Raw genomic sequence first — 17,375 nt, forward strand, 5'->3', positions numbered from 1 at the left:
TCCGAACGCGAGTGCACGTGACTCTAGCGGGAAGTTTAGTAATTCATGTTTACTATGATTGTATAGCTGTCAAAATATGACTCATTTGTATTATGCCAGGGTTATTTATTGGTAAATTACACAAATATTTTGGACAAATAACTTGCATTACTCATCAAAGGGCTGGGAAATAGCTGATGAGTTGAATATATATTTTTTGCATGTAGCATGAGGTGAAGGTACGACAGACAACACTGATTTACAGAAATGCAAAAGAACAAAGCAATATTTTATAATGTTTAAACACTGATGTCCCCAACTATTGTTTTGTCTTCCTTACCAGACAAATGATGACAAATGATGACAAGTGGGAGAAGAGTTGGGACAGATGTTTAGAATATGTTGTTAGAAGATTTTTCCCCATTGCCTTTTTAAAAAAATAAAAAATAAAAATAAAAAATCATTTATTAAAACTCTTTGGCAATGTTCTCCAGTTCTCTTTTTTATTACAAATATTATTACAATTATATTTAAAATAAATCACTTATTTATTAAGACCTCGGAACATACACAATCTCTGAAACACTAAGACTTCTGTCTTGTGAACACACGTCCCATATAATTGAAATGCTATTTCTCTCAAACCACAGACTCTAAACAAGAGGGCATAAGGGGTTTACGGTTAAATCCTACATGTAGATTAGTGTGGGGCAGTTAAAGGGGGGACAGTTTTAATATCAATAAGCAATTACAGTCAATGTAAAGGCAAGCATTCTGGATTTGACCATGCTTTATGAATGAATTACACATTACAGTAGATATCAGTGCTATACGTTAGTTGTCCTTGATTAGTTTAAGCTGGTTTTATTTTTCAGTAGTACAAAGTCAGTCAGCAGGAAATTAATAATAATGTAATAAAAAGAAACATGAAACGATAGGAAAATTCATATACGTGTGCATATAAACCCACTCAATGTACTACAGTCATTCATCCAGTTATCGCAGAAGCAACACGGTATATATAATATAAGCATACTATAGCACAAACAGCATAGAGCAAACATAAAACTGCTCATAATAACCTCTTTCACATAGTTCAGGAGTGTCAAACTCCAAGCCCAGAAGCCCTCAGAGTGGAGTGAAGTGTAGCAAGCATTTGAAACATGACAGGGAACTAAAACCGCAGCACAGCTACCATAAATGCATGGTCTTGTCACTACTGAAAGTAAATGAATAGCTTTTGTTGTAGTGACTCTACAGTATGAAATCTGATTACCTGACTCTTGGAGACCTATTGTTGCCATATACATACACAACCATAAGTGCATATAAATACACTACTTTATCTATTATTATTTAAATAAATGAAAATGAGAAAACTTTCACATATGCATGTTTAGTTCATTTGAAATGAAGCCTTGTGCATTTTTCTCTTTGGTGTGGCTCATTCAGGCAGGTGAGAACTGGATCAAAAGTCACATCGCAGTCATCCCCCGAGTATTCACAGTCCGGAACTCGTGAGTTCTCGTTTGGAATCTAACTAACAGCAGGTTGCGGATTATCTTAAAATTTGTGGGAATCCGCAGCGGGACCGAATGTTCAGGAACGTTAGGAATAACATTTTAAACCGTTTTACAAATTTCATAAAGCATTAAAAACATTAAAACATTGTATTAACGTGACATAATGTCTAGATGAATTCACTAAGGTACCATAGGGGCTGCGTCCAAAATTCATGGACTCGCGGGGGTCTCGAAATATTTAGTCTGAAGTTACTGATGGGCCAACAGCATTACTAAGAGCTAAAAGTGTACGTTTGGCTTTGATATTTTTCAAAGCTGTTGCCATTTTTGCCCCTGAAAGTTTTTTTTTTATGAAAAGCAATTTCATAAGTAAAAATTGCCCAAGCATCTGTACAAACAGATGAATGCAAATAGAAAACTATTGGAACCACACAGACACTGCGTCGTTTTAGGAAGAAGACACAAGACGCTAAAACAAAAGTAACTTATGAAGGAATAAGTCAAAGTATGTACATCCACCATTAAAAAAGTCTTACATTATTAAGCGGTTACACAAAGCAGCAGCTCTTACTCCAAGCCCCGAAAAAAAGCCAGACTAACGTTCGCAAGTGTTTACTAGCATTTCGAAGGAGTGTTCTCTCTTCAAACGAGCAATAATGCAACTGTTTGGCAATAATGATCAGTGGGATGGATGGAAAAAAGTAATTAAAGCTTTTAATAAAAAATTAAAACAATAAAACTGTAAAGTGAGGAGGCGTGGGGAGTTGTGTTAGGGAAAAAAATGCTGCACAAAACACAATCAGTAGGACAATGGTGATAAGATTACCTCCGAAGTTGTAATAATCAGAAGAATTGTGGGCGTGTCTGCGCAAGGACAACCACAAACCCAAGTGAGTCACACCAATTATTCGAAGAAGCTTGTACTAAATTACCCTAAGCATTTGACGCATATTAAGCATGAATGAATGTTAACCTTTGGCCTCAACGGTATGTGTGTATGTATGTAATTATCTAGTACTTTATTGAGGTCCATCTCAAAGTCCTCTACACTCAGGCCTTTATGATCTTTACTCATTTTGCATACAGCTTTATTTTTCCATGTCTCGTCTAAAGACTGAAGGCGTTTTAAGTGTGAATTTCAGCTAAACCTGCCCTTCAAACAACATTGTATTTGCGTTCAGGGTTGTTTAATTACATGCGCTGAAAAGGAAAAAAGAAAAGAAAAGAAATTCTACAGTGAAAAACTCTAACAGTACTAAAACTTAATTTAGTAACTGGACCCTTGTTACAAGTTGCTGCTTGCTGTCTATGCTTTAAATAATTCTGGAAGCCATTACACAATTACCAAAAAATAAAATAAAATAAAAGCATAATACTTAATACTTTAATAAAAATGAGTCTTATTAAAAATCATATTAAAAAAAAAAAATTATACAGCGGTCAGTGTTTTCCATATTGAATTTAAATCACTAAATGTTTTAGCACCAGTATATCTTGCTGGTCTCTTTAACCAGTATAGTTCATTCTGGGAACTGTAGCAGGCACACTGTTCAACTTGGGAATCTCTGACCATTGAGCCTGTGGAGGATTTTCCACTGATCATCTATTACACTGCAGTAGTGTTTCATGGTCTGTAGTCATTTAGATATTTGTAGCTATATATAAATAATTATGATTCATTATCACGAGTACTTCTTGAGCATTTGAATGTTCTATATGTAAAACACCACACAGAATTGCTGTTAAAAAGTTGTAATTATAAATGGTGCTTCTAAATCTATATAATTAGTTATTTCTAGTACCAATTTTTACATTGCTCTAAATCTAATTAAAGTTTTTTTTTTTATTACATTATGAAGTTATTGTTAGACTTAAATGCAGTGACGCTTTTAACTAATTTCAGAAGAATGTAGGCCAACTTGATGTGGTGCTGCTTAAAGAAACTGACTGAGTCATGGCATTTTCCTTTTATAAGATACGCAACCGCACATTGAACTTTTACCCAAGGTGCTTGCCAAATGTCTGCTGGACACGACATGGTTTTTAAACGTGCCGCTACATTACCTTAATAAGTATTGCTATGTTTCATAAGATTTGATATATATATTTTTATAGCTTTGTACCAGAATGTACATTTCCAAAAGACGTATATCTTGTTTGACAAAATGTTTTGAGTGGGGGGGCTTGACGGCATTGGAAAACAATGCGTGTTTAAAAGAACAGGTATTTGCAACCCTGGTATTTGCAACCCTGGTTCTACAGAAAGTCCTGTTCCCTCTTCTAACATAAATTCAGCCCATGTCAGCTTTGACTGATTAATGGCCTTAGAGAAGTTAAACTTAACAAGGCTGTGCTGAGTTTCAAAATAAACTTAACAATATAAATAACAAAATTAAATATCATGAACAAAAGAAAAAAATATTAAAATTCTGGTCTGTTGTTACATATTTATCATCTGATTTCAAACGTCTCAGTACATAGCAAAAACTAAAGATTTGCCTTTCCAATACTTTTAAAAGGGAACCGTGTAATACAACACTTTAATGCCAAACGTGTGTGAACACCTGACCATGTGCTTATGGAGCTTATTTGAACACCATGAACCGTTATAAAGAGTCCAACATTTTGGAGCACAGATGTCTGAATTTGTGTCAGCATCTATAGAATGAATGGGGTAAATCACTGAGATTAAGCGGGAAGGTTTAGTGTGCAGTCTGCGTTCAAGTTCATCATATAGGTGTTCACGATTCTGTATACCCCAACCCAAGTGCTTCCACATCAACTGTGGGAAGCCATGTCTTTATGTACCTCAGCTTATGCACATTATCATGGTGGAACACGCTTGGACTACTGCATGTCCTTGAAATCCAGTGAGGGGATATGAATTTATCTTAATGCTACAGTAAACTGAACACCTGAACAACAGTATGCTTTATGTGGGGAAGGCCTATATTCAGGTGTAATGTTCAGGTGTCCACAAACCTTTGGTCATATAGTGTAGTTGTTTCAGACAGTGCCATAATCACATCCAGTGCATCCTTATGGTATTGATCTTTCCTGTATCATGTATAGTTTCTTACTTGTATTTTACAGTAACAGAAACCATATATTTGTATTACAAGGAAATGTGAGGTAGTGTCTAGATGAAGCTTCTTAGAGCTGTGTCGGCAAAACATAAATTTTGGTAAATTGGGTAAATTCTTGAAATATGCACTCTAATATTTTCATACCTCTCATAGCACATGAATGATGAATGCTGCATTAGTCAAAAAAGCAGCTGGGAAGCTGATGGTTCAAGGAATGTTCCACAGCACCTCAGTAAGCCACTTAGTCAACCTTCAGCATGACTCTGCCACCTAGTGTACAGTCCTCTCCTTCTGCCTCTGGTAATCTAACACACAAAATCAAGCAAACTGATGAACCTGATGAACACTGATGAAGGAGTTATTGACAGACATATTTAACGTATTTTACGGGCTATAAGCAGCTTCTTTTTTCCCACGCTTTGAACCCCGTCGCTTAAACAATGAAGCAACTAATTTATGTTTTTTCCTGGTTTCACAAGCTTCATGCCGCCAAAAAACCGAGCCCCGTAACATTATACCAATGGAATTGCTGAACGGGTTAAGGTGAACCAATGAAACTCTTTATATTAAATTAAATTAAATATATTATATTAAATTAAAAAAATAATAAATAAAATTCAGTGGGTGCGGCTTATATTTAGGTGTGCTTAATAGTCCCGAAATTATGGTAAACTATTTACTCAAAATTTTTTACATTCATTTCACAAGTATCATGATCACCAGGATAATAAGGGAATAATACTTAGAGAACTTACTATAAGGGAAATAGCGCACTCTCATCACTATCTCCCTGGCTGTCTTCAAAATCTCCACAGCCTAAAACATAAACATAAGGTGTTATCAATTATTGTACAGCAACGTTACAGTGGGGGATCATAATTATATGATCCAAAGAAATAAACAGTAGAATTTTTATGGTAGGTTGGTTTTAACAGAAAGAGAAAGGATATTTAAAAAATCCAGGAAAAAAAATTACAAATAAATTACTATATAACAACATTTTTTTCAATTTGATCAACTGAAATAAATAATTGATCCCCTACCAACCAGCAAGGCTTATGAATTACAAATTAGTCATGTCCCTTTAAGAAAGAACTCCTAAGATCCGCTGATTATGTGTATAAAAGGCACCGGTCACAGAATCAACCTCTTTCATTCAATCCTCTTCACCACCATGGGCAAGACCAAAGAGCTGTCAAAGGATGCCAGGGACAAGATTATAGACCTGCACAAGGCTGGAATGGGCTACTAATTTGCAAGATCTTATTTCACTCGATCAAATAAATTACTTTATAACGTTTCTTTTTTTTAAATATATATATATAGATTTTCCTGAAATATTCTGTCACTCACTGTAAATATAAACCTACCATGACAATTCTAGACTGTTCATTTCTTTGTAAGGGGTAAACTCACGAAATCGACAGGGGATAAAAAAAATAATTATTTTCCCCATTGTACCTAAACTAAGTAAATCTTAAAATCTTACATATGCCACCCCTTTTAGCGTTTGCTCCAAATCTCCACAAATACACTTTTGGTGTCCTAAACACTAAGGCAAAAGGGGAGCATTTCTCAGTAGTGTAGAACATTGGTGATTAAATCATTACACATAATGTCCACACATGTATATATGTATTTGTGGGAATTTGGAGCAAAGGAAAAAAAAGAAAAAAAAGAAAGGGGATGTATATGTGAAATGGAACACACAGAGCTGTTAAATTGTTGAATCTGATCATATTTTACAACAGCATTAGACATTTAACTTCCAAATGTACAATTTATTTTCTTATATGTAAAGAATCATGGTGTAAGTCACTACACACATTTCAGCCCACTTTAGCCCACTTCGATGATCACTTTCATGTTGTGTATTATTCTTTGTTTTTAACAGCATAAGTGACTGGTCAGAAGGCATGTCTTTGTAAAACACCATGTTGTTTATGGCTGTAATGTTAACTTTCATACTGAATAACTAGTACATGCATCTTTAAGAGCAACAGCTCATACGCAGTACGATAGACGCCACACATTATGTAACACTAATAATAAAGTTTAAAAACAGGTTGGCTACTACACTGTTACTGCATTGAAAAATGAAGAATTAAAAAAACAAAAAATAAACATTTATTTAACATGAAAGGAATGAGTCATAAGCGCTCCATGTCTTGGGTAAGCTTTCCTGATTTCTAGATAAAATGATTGATCATGCCTTGTGAGCTTGTGCAAAAGAGGACGAGCAAAAGAGAGACTTCAGCAACATGAATTCTAAATATAAACTTTTACAATGTATAGTACGACATGGACTGGCAAAATCATTTTGGTATAAGCAGAAAAACCCTGTGCTCTCATATGAAAATTCATGTTGTGCACTATTCCTTACATCCTATGCATAATACCAAATATCACACATGGTGGTGGAAAATACATTTAAAAAAGTCCTATTCAGAGACCATTTACCTTTGAGTGTTCTATATCCTGAAAGTCCACTTCATTAACTGATAACACCTGATCTCCTTCCTGGAGTCCTGCTCTGTGTGCATCAGAGTCCGGCACCACCTGACAAAAACAAAAGAGAAGAATTGCTCAACAAAAGTCTTTCCATTTTTTTTCCAGTCTTTCCAAATGCACAGCAGTGCATTTGGTTTTTATTTCACTGATTATTTCACTTTATTTCACTCATTTTATTTCACTGATTACTTTTGGAGGTTTTATTTTTTATATCAAGATTATCAGCACTTGTTCATTAAAACATAAAAGTTTATTTATTAAAGGAATTCAAGTGTGTTATTGTGGTCTGAAATTGGCATAAGAAAATGTTGTTTTTTTATGAAACACCTTGCAGACCACAAATAAAATGGAAATAATGGAAATTACAGTTAAGTTTTAATAAAAATTAGTTAGGTCTTTATTTTTTCTGTCACTTAATACAGAGCATAAGCGGTGCGCCCAGGTGGTGGGGACCCTGCTTTAAGCTACATCTGGATTTTAAAATTGGTGCATCAGTGCTTCATTGTTAATGTTTGTAGTTCTCAGGATATTTTTATTTTACATAAATCTATAGTCTAAGATTTTGATTTAATGGAAATTGAGCAGGAGTGTATCTGGAGCAATCCGATTTTCCCAGAAAGCTATTTTATACAATAAATGAAATTAAAGCACAATTATAGCACTATCACTTTTTTCTTAAAACACTGATTTAAATGCAAAGATGAAAAGAAAAGAAAGGAACATCAGAGATTGATGAAACTGACGCATAAGCAGCTATGACTCACCTTCGATATAAAGATACCAAGCTGCGAAGCTTTTCCACCTCGGATATTGAAACCCAATTGTGCTCCAGGAGGTTTCTTTAAAATGATGTTGCGTGGCAGGAACTGGGTAAGCTCGTTGTTATAATCAGGATGATTTACCCGCTGACCGGAGAAAAAACAAAGGGAAGATTTATAAATAAATAAAAGAACAATAATACATAGATACAGTTCATACTGTAGTTACAAATGTAAAAACAAGAGACGTTACAAGAGTTTCTTACATCTTGAGCCGGAATCCATGCAGGAGGATTTTCATAGGAAGGCAGAAACACAACTGGGAGTTGATAGTCATCGTAAGGGATTTTCTGATCCATTGCATGCTTAAAAGATATAAAAGCATTAGTTAATAGTTGGTTAATATTTACATGCACATGATGCAGAAATATTATGGGGCATCAGAAAAAAGGCATGAAAACAAAAACCGTTTAAAACGTAATAATGGTGGTGCAAACAAACTGCATAACCACACCATCTGAGAAACAAGTGCTGCAACAGCTGTTTAATTAAGAATATAATAATAATGTATTATATATAATGAGTTAGTCTTCTTAACTGACCTAACGCTCCACGACTGAAAGGAACTTGTTTTGGTATATATTATATAAATAACTATCAGATTTCCATAACACAGTCTGCTAGCTAAACTAGCCCCAAAAAAATCCTGAAAAGATTCAACAAAACACAACGTTCTTCATTAAAAGTGCGATATTTACATACTTTAAAAACAACAATAATTCGATATTGCTTGTTTTTTGTCCTTTTTTTTTTTCTCTGTCCCAAACTCACCAAATTATGCACCTCTGTCTTCTTCTTCGTTTACTTCCGCTCTTCTTTTGCTGCTCTTTCCGTTGTAGAATGGACGCGGTGGGTGTGAGCTCTTGTTCTTCTTCGTTATTGGCGGTTCGCATCGTTAGTAGAGCATTACCGCCACCTACTGTGGTAACGGATTAGAGATTAAATCCCTATTCCCCAGACATATCAGGGCTCGAGCTTTCGATGTTGCTGTGTGTTCGGTTCCTCCATCCACACCCAAGTCTCTCACGGCCCAGAGATGTGTAGTAATAATATTAATATGTATATTATTATTAATAATAATAATAATAATAATAATAATAATATTAATATTGTTTATTTTTATCATGCCTGAACAAAAACCTAGCTCTTGGAGAGGTTTCCCATGTGATCTACGATGGTGTCTTTTCTGATCAGGGAAGAATCACACAGCACACAGAATGTATGTTCATATGTTTTTCTTCAGTTTAATGCAGATATCAGACAAGGTAGATAAAATCTGACCCAAAACTCTTCCTAATTGGGTAATCATTTATGATTTAGCGTCTCACACCATAACTTAAAATGTTCTTCATGGGAACAGGATCGGTGATATACACTGCAAATGAAAAGATTAAGACAAAAACAAACAAAAAAATAATTTAATTTGGTCCCTACATACATATAATCCTTTATCATTACCACTCCCATCTAGAACTTCATGGCCTGTCTTACCATCATCATCAAACATGGAAACATACAAAATACTCATAAATATACACAACACTCATAAATACATTTTTTATCTTCTCAAAAAAACTTTGCTCAGCAGTTATTTCCAAGACATCGAGAGGCTTCAGTGATGTTTCTCAGTGATTGTTGTTTAAAAAGAATAAGAAAATTTGGCGTGTAATTACAACTATGCACATATTGTTATAAAATTTAGACCTAGAGCAGGTATTAGGGTAAACTAAACAAAACAGTTGAGTTCGATCTTCACCCCAGAGGTGGCGCCCTTTCTACTATAAAGGAAGGAGCTTTCCATGAGCTCTCGGGTGTTTTAGCCCTGAGTACTCACGTAGGTAGGCTTCTTAGGCCAATAGACCAATTAGTGCACAGATTTAACTACTTTGATTTTGCTTGTGTGTATCCACTGTGGCTGATAATCAGGCAGAACTCCTGTTCTGGTTATGGCTAGACCACTCGCTAGACCCAGATACCTTGGCTCACAGAACTTGGTAGGCTTCAGGCTTCATATTAGGACCTGCTGGTTAGGCAAAAAAAGAATGTGTTGCCTTATCTGTGGGCAGAGGGAGAGTTAGTGAGACACTACAGATCAGCACTAATAGACTTACACTTTTCAACCAGTGCAGAAACGTAGTTGTCCACCATCACTTCCAGGTTACCTAAGGAAAAAATGCCAGTGCTGACCCTGACCCATGGGGTCGGGAAAAAAAAAAAGGCTTGAACATTAAACTTTACAAAAGAATAGTTTAGTTGTTGAAGATAGGGTCATTCTCATTTCTGTGAGTACTGCCGTGAGAACAACAGTCTAATTTCGGCCTGTGTCATTGCAGGCTTTAGTAACACATTCCTTAATGGTCCTGTTTGTTTTCTCTACCACTCAGCTGACTGTGGGTAAGGGGAATATTAAAATGCCAATCAAATGCTAAACTTTTAGCCAAAAGTTGTGTTACTTTAGAAGCAAAAGGTGTGCTACTGTCGCTTTCAATCACACTAGGAATACCAAACCTAGGGATGATCTCTTTTGTTAATATTTTTACAACTGTTTTAGCATGCTCTGTCACACATGCAAATCCTTCTGGCCACTTACTGAATGTCAACTATAACCAACAGGCATCTCAAATTTCCTACAGGTGGCATATGCGTGAAATCTATCTGTAGGTGTTGGAAAGGTGGCTCAGGAAAAGTAAATGCAGTATCTTGTACAGGTCAATGTATGTTAGTTTTGGCACAATATCTGGTATATTAGAGATATGTGACTTATGTCACCTATGAAATTAGATTGTGTTATAGGCTTTCCATCAGCTATTTTAAAAATGTCTTTGCTTCCATGTTTCGGCATTATCACGCACAACAACATCAGCATACCTAGAATTAGTGTATGTAGTCACTGCTTTACCTTCAGACAGCTGACATGCTCTTCTAAGTGCCACCAACTCTGCAGCTTGTGCAGATGTGTATGGTAATGATTTAGCTTCAACTATTTTAGCAGGTAATCTTGCAAGTCAAGAGTCAAGTCAAGTCAAGAAGCTTTTATTGTCATTTCAACCATATATAGCTGATGCAGTACACAGTGAAATGAAACCACGTTCCTCCAGAACCCAGGTGCCACATAAAACAACATAAAACAACAATCACAGAAACAGAAAAACACAGGGCCAAGAACTAGTAGAAAGATCCTCGCCACATAAAGTGCATGTGTGCAACTGGACAACACAGGATAGTGCAGGACAATACACAATACACAAAACACAAAATAGCTCCGCCAGTAAACCTGTCGTAACAAAATAAGGTGCACAGTAGCAGAAAGATGTAAACAGAAAAATGTAAACAGAATTGTGCAATTCAACAATAGCAGCAATCAAAATAAAGTGAACAATGGCAAAAAGATGCGGACAGAATATTGTTCAAAAGAACAAATCCCGGAAGATGTGCAAAAAACGGCATGTAAACTTTTTTTGGGCGGGATATGCAACTGCATATCCACATAAATACACACCATCAGAAGGTTTTAAACACGAACCATCTACAGAGAGGCAAGCCCCCCTTTTTAGGGCCATATCTAAAAGATCGGGCCTACAAGAGGTCTCTTGTTCAATGTGTTTAAAGCAATTATGTGCGTCATCAAAACTATCTAAATCAATAAAGTCTAGCAGATCGCACAGCGCTACTACAGCTCAATGCGACTAAGAATAGGCTTAAGGGTTAAGTTTTCTGTTGCTAAGAGTGTGGTTTTATAACCAGATCTATGTTGTGCTGTCATTTGTTCTCTGTTGATACTGTTGTGTGCAGTATCAAAAGATGTGACAGCACCGTTTTCTCAGCATTTCAGACCATCAGAGCCACAGCAGACACAGCAGGATTTGGAAAGATACGCAACATGTTCCTCAGCCAAAATCCCTGCAGCTGTACCACCACGTTCGTGCACATAAAGGTGAAAAGGCTTAGTATAATTTGGAAAACCTAAAGCTGGAGCAGACTGTATAGCCTTCTTCAGGTCAGTAAAACTTACAGTCATTTCATGAGTCCAGAGAATTAGATGTGATGGAGGAGCTTTGTGATGAAAAATCTATGCAAAACTTTATCATGACATGCACAGTCAGGAGTCCATGCCTGGCAGTAGTTAATCAGCCCCGAAAAGCTCTGCATCTTTCTCAGTCTGAGGTCTTAAAAACCTAGTCACAAGCTGTACTCGGTCCTGTGATATCTCACGTTGGCCTTCTGAGATCACAATGCCCAGATATGAGACCTTTCACTTCACCCACCTTTCACTTCACCCACTGTAGTTTCTGGCATAAAGCTTTAAATCAAGCCTGAGCCAGGACTTAAACAACCACTGAAGCTTTGTGGCAGTCCTGCTCAGTCAGTCCTGTAACAAGGATGTCATCTGTGTATTGGAGAATGCAGGTTGTTTCTGGCAGGTGGATATCAGCCAAAGTTCTGTGCACTACAGCGGAGAATATGGCTAGCGAGTCAACAATAATAATAATAACTTATCTATGTTCTCTGAATTAACCAAGTACTTTTTTTTTTTAGAAATTGTATTAATAGCCTATGAACTTCTCCTGGATTTAAAATCTCTGCTACTGTTAACTGTATTCCCTGTATTCCACCATTCCTTTGTAGTTTGTCAATTAGTTTACTGCTTTCAACATGTTCCACTGCTTCTCCAACTCCACACCAATCACACGATCTTGTTGGATGTTTCCTATTGTTTGCAATGTTGAGTTCAATTCTGTATGCCCCAGCCTTAATCTAGAAACAATACAATCTTCCTTCATTCTCCCTTTTTGATTTCCTACCTCTACCTACCATTGGTTGTATTTAATGTAGATGCATGCCCTTTTGCTCATTATCCCAATAAGATTGTAAATTTTTATTTATCTCCCTTTTTATTACTGCTTTACTCAACATAATTTGCATTATCTATTCTTTTGTTTTTTATCACTTGTTTTGCTTGTTTAACTGCCTCCTCATTTCCCACCATTCCATTATGTGCTGGTATTCACAAGAACTGGCTCTTATCTTTTGCATCATGTATAATAATTGAAGTATCTGCAAAGCAATATCTTGTCTAGATTCTGTTTGTCCAGCTTCCAGGCTTAATAGTGCTGAATTAAAATCTTAGCCTATCAGAGTATTGTTTAGTCCCATTTCAATCACTTCATTCATTGCTATCATAATTGCTAGCAACTCTCCTGTAAATAGTGAAACATGATTTGATATTCTTTTCCCTCAAGATCCTCCTGTTGGCCCAAGTTAGCTGCTCTCAGGGTGCCTAAGACGTACCAGACGCACTCTCAAGGCAAGGGCCGAAGCCTGGGAAAAAAGGGTCCACCGAGTCATGGTGGAGCAGATATGGATGAAGTATTAGAGAGCACAAGTCGACTTGTTTGCAACTCAATAGACATTGCACTGTCCACTCTGGTTCACTCACCCAGCCCTGTTTGGGGTACAGGCGTGGTCCACTGTTGTGCTGCCCCCAAGGAGTTCTGCAGAGGGCACTGGACACATACATCCATATAACGTAACTGTACTCCAACGGTAGTTGGAGCAGCTGTTTATCTGCTACAGTCCCTATAAAAAGGGGCTCCCTGCGAACAATCAGACCCTCAGCAGGTGGGTTGTGGATGCCATCTTATCCCCTAATGAGTCCTTTGGTCTCCCTGCACATTTTGGGGTTAGAGCTTACTCCAATAGGAGTGTGGCAGTCTATAAAACCTGGTCCTCCTGAGCATAGGATAAAATCTCCTGCTTAAATGTTAAGTGATAGTGCTTAAAGATTAAAAAATCAATAACAAATAAACAAATAAATAAACATACAGAGTGTGTGGTACCTAATGGTGGACAATGTGGTACCAAATGCACGATGTGGTTGGTGCTGTAACTGGGTACACAATCATGGGTCAACAGGGTGAAGAGCAGCGGGCTGAGCACGCACCGTTGTGGCGCCCCTGTGCTTAGAGTGATGGTCTTAGATGCTTTTCTAAGACCATCACTCTAAGCAGAGAGGCGGCACCAAGAAAAACACAAAAAGAAAACCGGAGAAACTGCGCTTCAACTTTCATACGGATTACATAATCAGAGAATTGTTTGTGAATTGGTTTATTTTAAAGTAGACATTTCAAGCTTTATATACATATAATTGTTATTGCCGTCTGTGCGGCATGTATTCACTAAGATTTAGGTTGTTTTATTTATGTCTCTGTAAATAGAGACGATAGAGACAGAGACGGGAGAGAGCGCCTCCTGTCTGTTTTTTATTTTTTTTTATTTTTTTTACAAAAGCTAAATTATGAGTGTATAAAAATAAAAGTAGACCCTTTACAGATTCGATTGATGTATTGCTCTTAGCTGTCCGACACAAAGACAGAGTAAATTAAGTTTGTTTCTGCATTATGAGAAATACTGTAAATGCCACAAAATGCACTGGTGCGTTTGTTGACCTCAGAGGGTTAATTGTGTGCATCATGGCGGATTTTGGTGCTTGATTTGAGACTTGTCGCATCAAAAAAACAAATGTTTAGTGATTACAATGTTTTTTTCTGTGGAGTTTGGTTTTTTATATATCTGAGTAAAGAAAGGACGAGGTGAATAAATGTGGTTTGATTAAGGTTTTAATTTTTGCCTCTTTTATATTTACACTATATACACATTATTAATATTTATATAAACTATTTTATTTACCAAACCATAATTATTGAGTTAAATCAATAGTTTTGGAGCTGAGTGACAAAATATGCAGAAATGTAGGTAACAGTGGGCAAAACTAATTCTAGCCAAACTACCATACTAACACTGAAGAAGGTATGAAGCTATTAAGAATCTTTATAGCTACATTGCAATGGTGTCTCTTTGGTTGGTCCTCATTCATGAAGTGATGTCATCGTAGTCAACAGCTGAATCAATAGAAAGGGAACACTGAGTCCTGGGATCTAATGTGGCTAAGTTAAGCAGAAAAATAAGAAGTCTGTGTGGACAGATATCAGCAGGATATTGTTGATAAAGCTTCAGCTATAACCCGGAGACAGCAATCCCCCCCACCCACACATTATCCACATCAGCAGCAAAAAAATAACAAAGAAGTTAAAAACCTTTAACTTAATGGATAATACAAATATCATACTGATAACAGAATACATACAATCGTGCATAATGTGCATAATCGATATGTGCATCTCAGTTTTATTTTATTCAATTTTATTTGACTTAAAATCAGTGGAAAAAAAGCAGGAGAATTTATCTAAAGTTCTATGTTGAGAGTTCTCTACAAAGCAATCATCTACATCTTAGACAAAGCGTGGAAATAACAAACAGAGGGAATTGTTCTCAGACTAAGTTGGTCACATCCTCAGAGAAATATCCACAAATGAAGGAGGCAAACCTTTGATAAACAGGAGAAAAATATCTTATATCGAACAATAAACAAACAAGCCTTTCCCATGCTTTGTGGAACATGACATAATAATAAGGTCACAAGTTTTTTCAATTGCTTTTAACCTCCATAGAAAGAATGGTGGCAGATTAGAATAATATGACCATGTTACAACATTATCTGATAGATGTTTTAAAGTCTGTGCTACTGCCATTCTCCTTACAAAGACCCTTGGATTCAGCATAAACCAGCTACCAGTGGCCACTAATTAATATGCACACATTCATCTCTTTTGTCTATTGAAGGGACTGCTGCTAAGGAAAAGAAAAAACAGGAGGCCCTCAGTAAGGGGCTCATTCAAATCTTTTGTGTGTAGAAGGGCATTTTTCATTGTGGAAAAAAGGTTGGCAATTCGAACCCTTGTTTTCACCAGACTTGACCGAAGGAGTATGTATGTACTCAAAGTTTTTTTTAAATCACCTTCTATGATTGCTTCTATTTTTCTTGTTCTTTTCTAATATTTCTTAATGATTTACATTTTATTATTATTACAGCTTATACATTACTGATGCCTGTGTGCCCATTTCTGTGTGCATTGTGTGTACATATTTATTTAATAATTTTTTCTAAGAAAAAATACTACTACTACTACTAATAATAATAAAATTAATACTATAAAAAATAACCCAAAAAGTTTAACAATTCCCAAAAGACACATTCAAATAACATTAAAACCCAAGCAAAGAATCTGAGTAGGACAAAAAATTTTATACAAAAGGGAAATGGGACCACACAGGTGACAATGATGACCTTTAATGCACCTGGGGGACAACAACATGGGAAAACAAAGAGGGCCAACAAAAAATAAATATAGAGCTTTGACAGATAAGGGGATTACCTCTGTGCAGCAAGACTCTCGGTGATGGTGTGTGTGTTTTTATCAACACAGAATAGTGCAATAACTCTGTGTTTGTCTCCCGCTATTGCTCATCGCTAGTGGAGTTTATGACTGTAAGATGCAAGACATTTTATTTACCACGGGAATTTACCACTGCTTTCATTGTCGGAGTGTACATTCCCTCAGCGCTAATGCTAAGGAGGCATTCTCTATGGGGCTATAAGTGACCTGCAGAATGCTCACCCAGACGGATTGTTTATTATCGTCAGAGATTTCAACTATGCAAATCTCAGGACTGTACTCCCTAAACTCCATCAGCATGTGGACGGCAACCAATGGCGATTCCATCAACATGGAGGAGTTCACATCATCAGTGACCAGCTACATCAGCAAGTGCGTTGATGATGTCAGCATCTCCAAGACCATCACTACACGCTCCATCCAGAAGCCGTGTATGACCGCAAAAGTACATTCGCTGCTAAAGAGCAGGGGACAAGACAGCCTTAAGAACAGCAAGGGCCAAACTGTCCCGTGCCATCAGAGAGGCGAATCGTGCACACTCCAAGCTAATCCACAGCCACTTCTAGGACAGTGGAGGTGTGGAGCCAACATCCTATCTCTGAACGTTGACAAAATCCAAAGAAATGGTTGTTGACTTCAGGAGAGCACAGCGCGACCATTCTCCGCTGATCATCGATGGATCCTCTGTGAAGATCATGAAGAGCACTATATTTCTTAATGTACATCTGGCCAAGAACTTTACCTGGTCACTTTACCCCAGCCTGTTTACCAAGAAAACCTAGCAGCGTCACTACTTCCTGAGAAGGCTGAGGAAATCTCATCTCCCTCCCCCTACCTAACTATGCTCTACAGAGGGACCATCGAGCGCATCCTGAGCAGCTGCATCACTGCCTGGTTTGGAAACTACACCGTCTTGGGACTCAAGACCCTACAGAGGATAGTGAGGACAGCTGAGAAGATCAGTGGCGTCTCTCCCCCCTCCATCACGGACATTTACACCACATGCTGCATCCACAAAGCCAACTTCATTGTGGACGACTCCACACAACCCTCACACACACTTCACTCTCTTGCCATCAGAAAAGAGGTTAAGAAGCATTCTGACAGTTACATCCAGACTGTGCAACAGTTTTTCTGTTCCTCAACACACAGACCTGAACTGAA

At 37.0% G+C, this 17,375-nt stretch overlaps 1 protein-coding gene across 2 annotated transcripts; it reads right to left on the minus strand.

The window, feature by feature from the left end:
- Positions 1-88: 88 nt before the first annotated feature.
- On the minus strand, positions 89-8,817 carry pdzd11 (PDZ domain containing 11). 2 transcript variants are annotated; one of them, XR_006925787.1, is made up of 7 exons: positions 8,689-8,817; positions 8,124-8,222; positions 7,864-8,004; positions 7,049-7,147; positions 5,344-5,404; positions 4,733-4,893; positions 89-406 (listed from the first exon to the last, which is right to left on the minus strand). XR_006925787.1 is itself a non-coding variant. In XM_046848921.1 (6 exons), the coding sequence occupies exons 2-6, from the start codon at positions 8,214-8,216 to the stop codon at positions 4,859-4,861; spliced, it is 429 nt and encodes a 142-aa protein (XP_046704877.1). In that variant the 5' UTR covers positions 8,217-8,222; positions 8,689-8,817; the 3' UTR covers positions 3,924-4,858. The 2 variants fall into 2 exon arrangements, 1 of the variants encoding a protein (XP_046704877.1); XM_046848921.1 differs by lacking the exon at positions 89-406 and having other exon boundaries at positions 3,924-4,893.
- Between the last annotated feature and the right edge of the window lie 8,558 nt (positions 8,818-17,375).

Source organism: Silurus meridionalis, chromosome 5, assembly GCF_014805685.1.
Source record: "Silurus meridionalis isolate SWU-2019-XX chromosome 5, ASM1480568v1, whole genome shotgun sequence".
NCBI lineage: Eukaryota > Metazoa > Chordata > Actinopteri > Siluriformes > Siluridae > Silurus > Silurus meridionalis.

Bases quoted from the DNA above. Each gene is read 5' to 3' on its own strand.
- pdzd11 (XM_046848921.1), bottom strand. From the start codon at position 8,216: ATGGATCAGAAAATCCCTTACGATGACTATCAACTCCCAGTTGTGTTT. The intron at 8,005-8,123 runs GTAAGAAACTCT...TTCTCCGGTCAG, and splicing joins CATGGATTCCGGCTCAAGAT to CGGGTAAATCATCCTGATTA. The intron at 5,405-7,048 runs GTAAATGGTCTC...TTTATGTTTTAG, and splicing joins AGGATATAGAACACTCAAAG to GCTGTGGAGATTTTGAAGAC.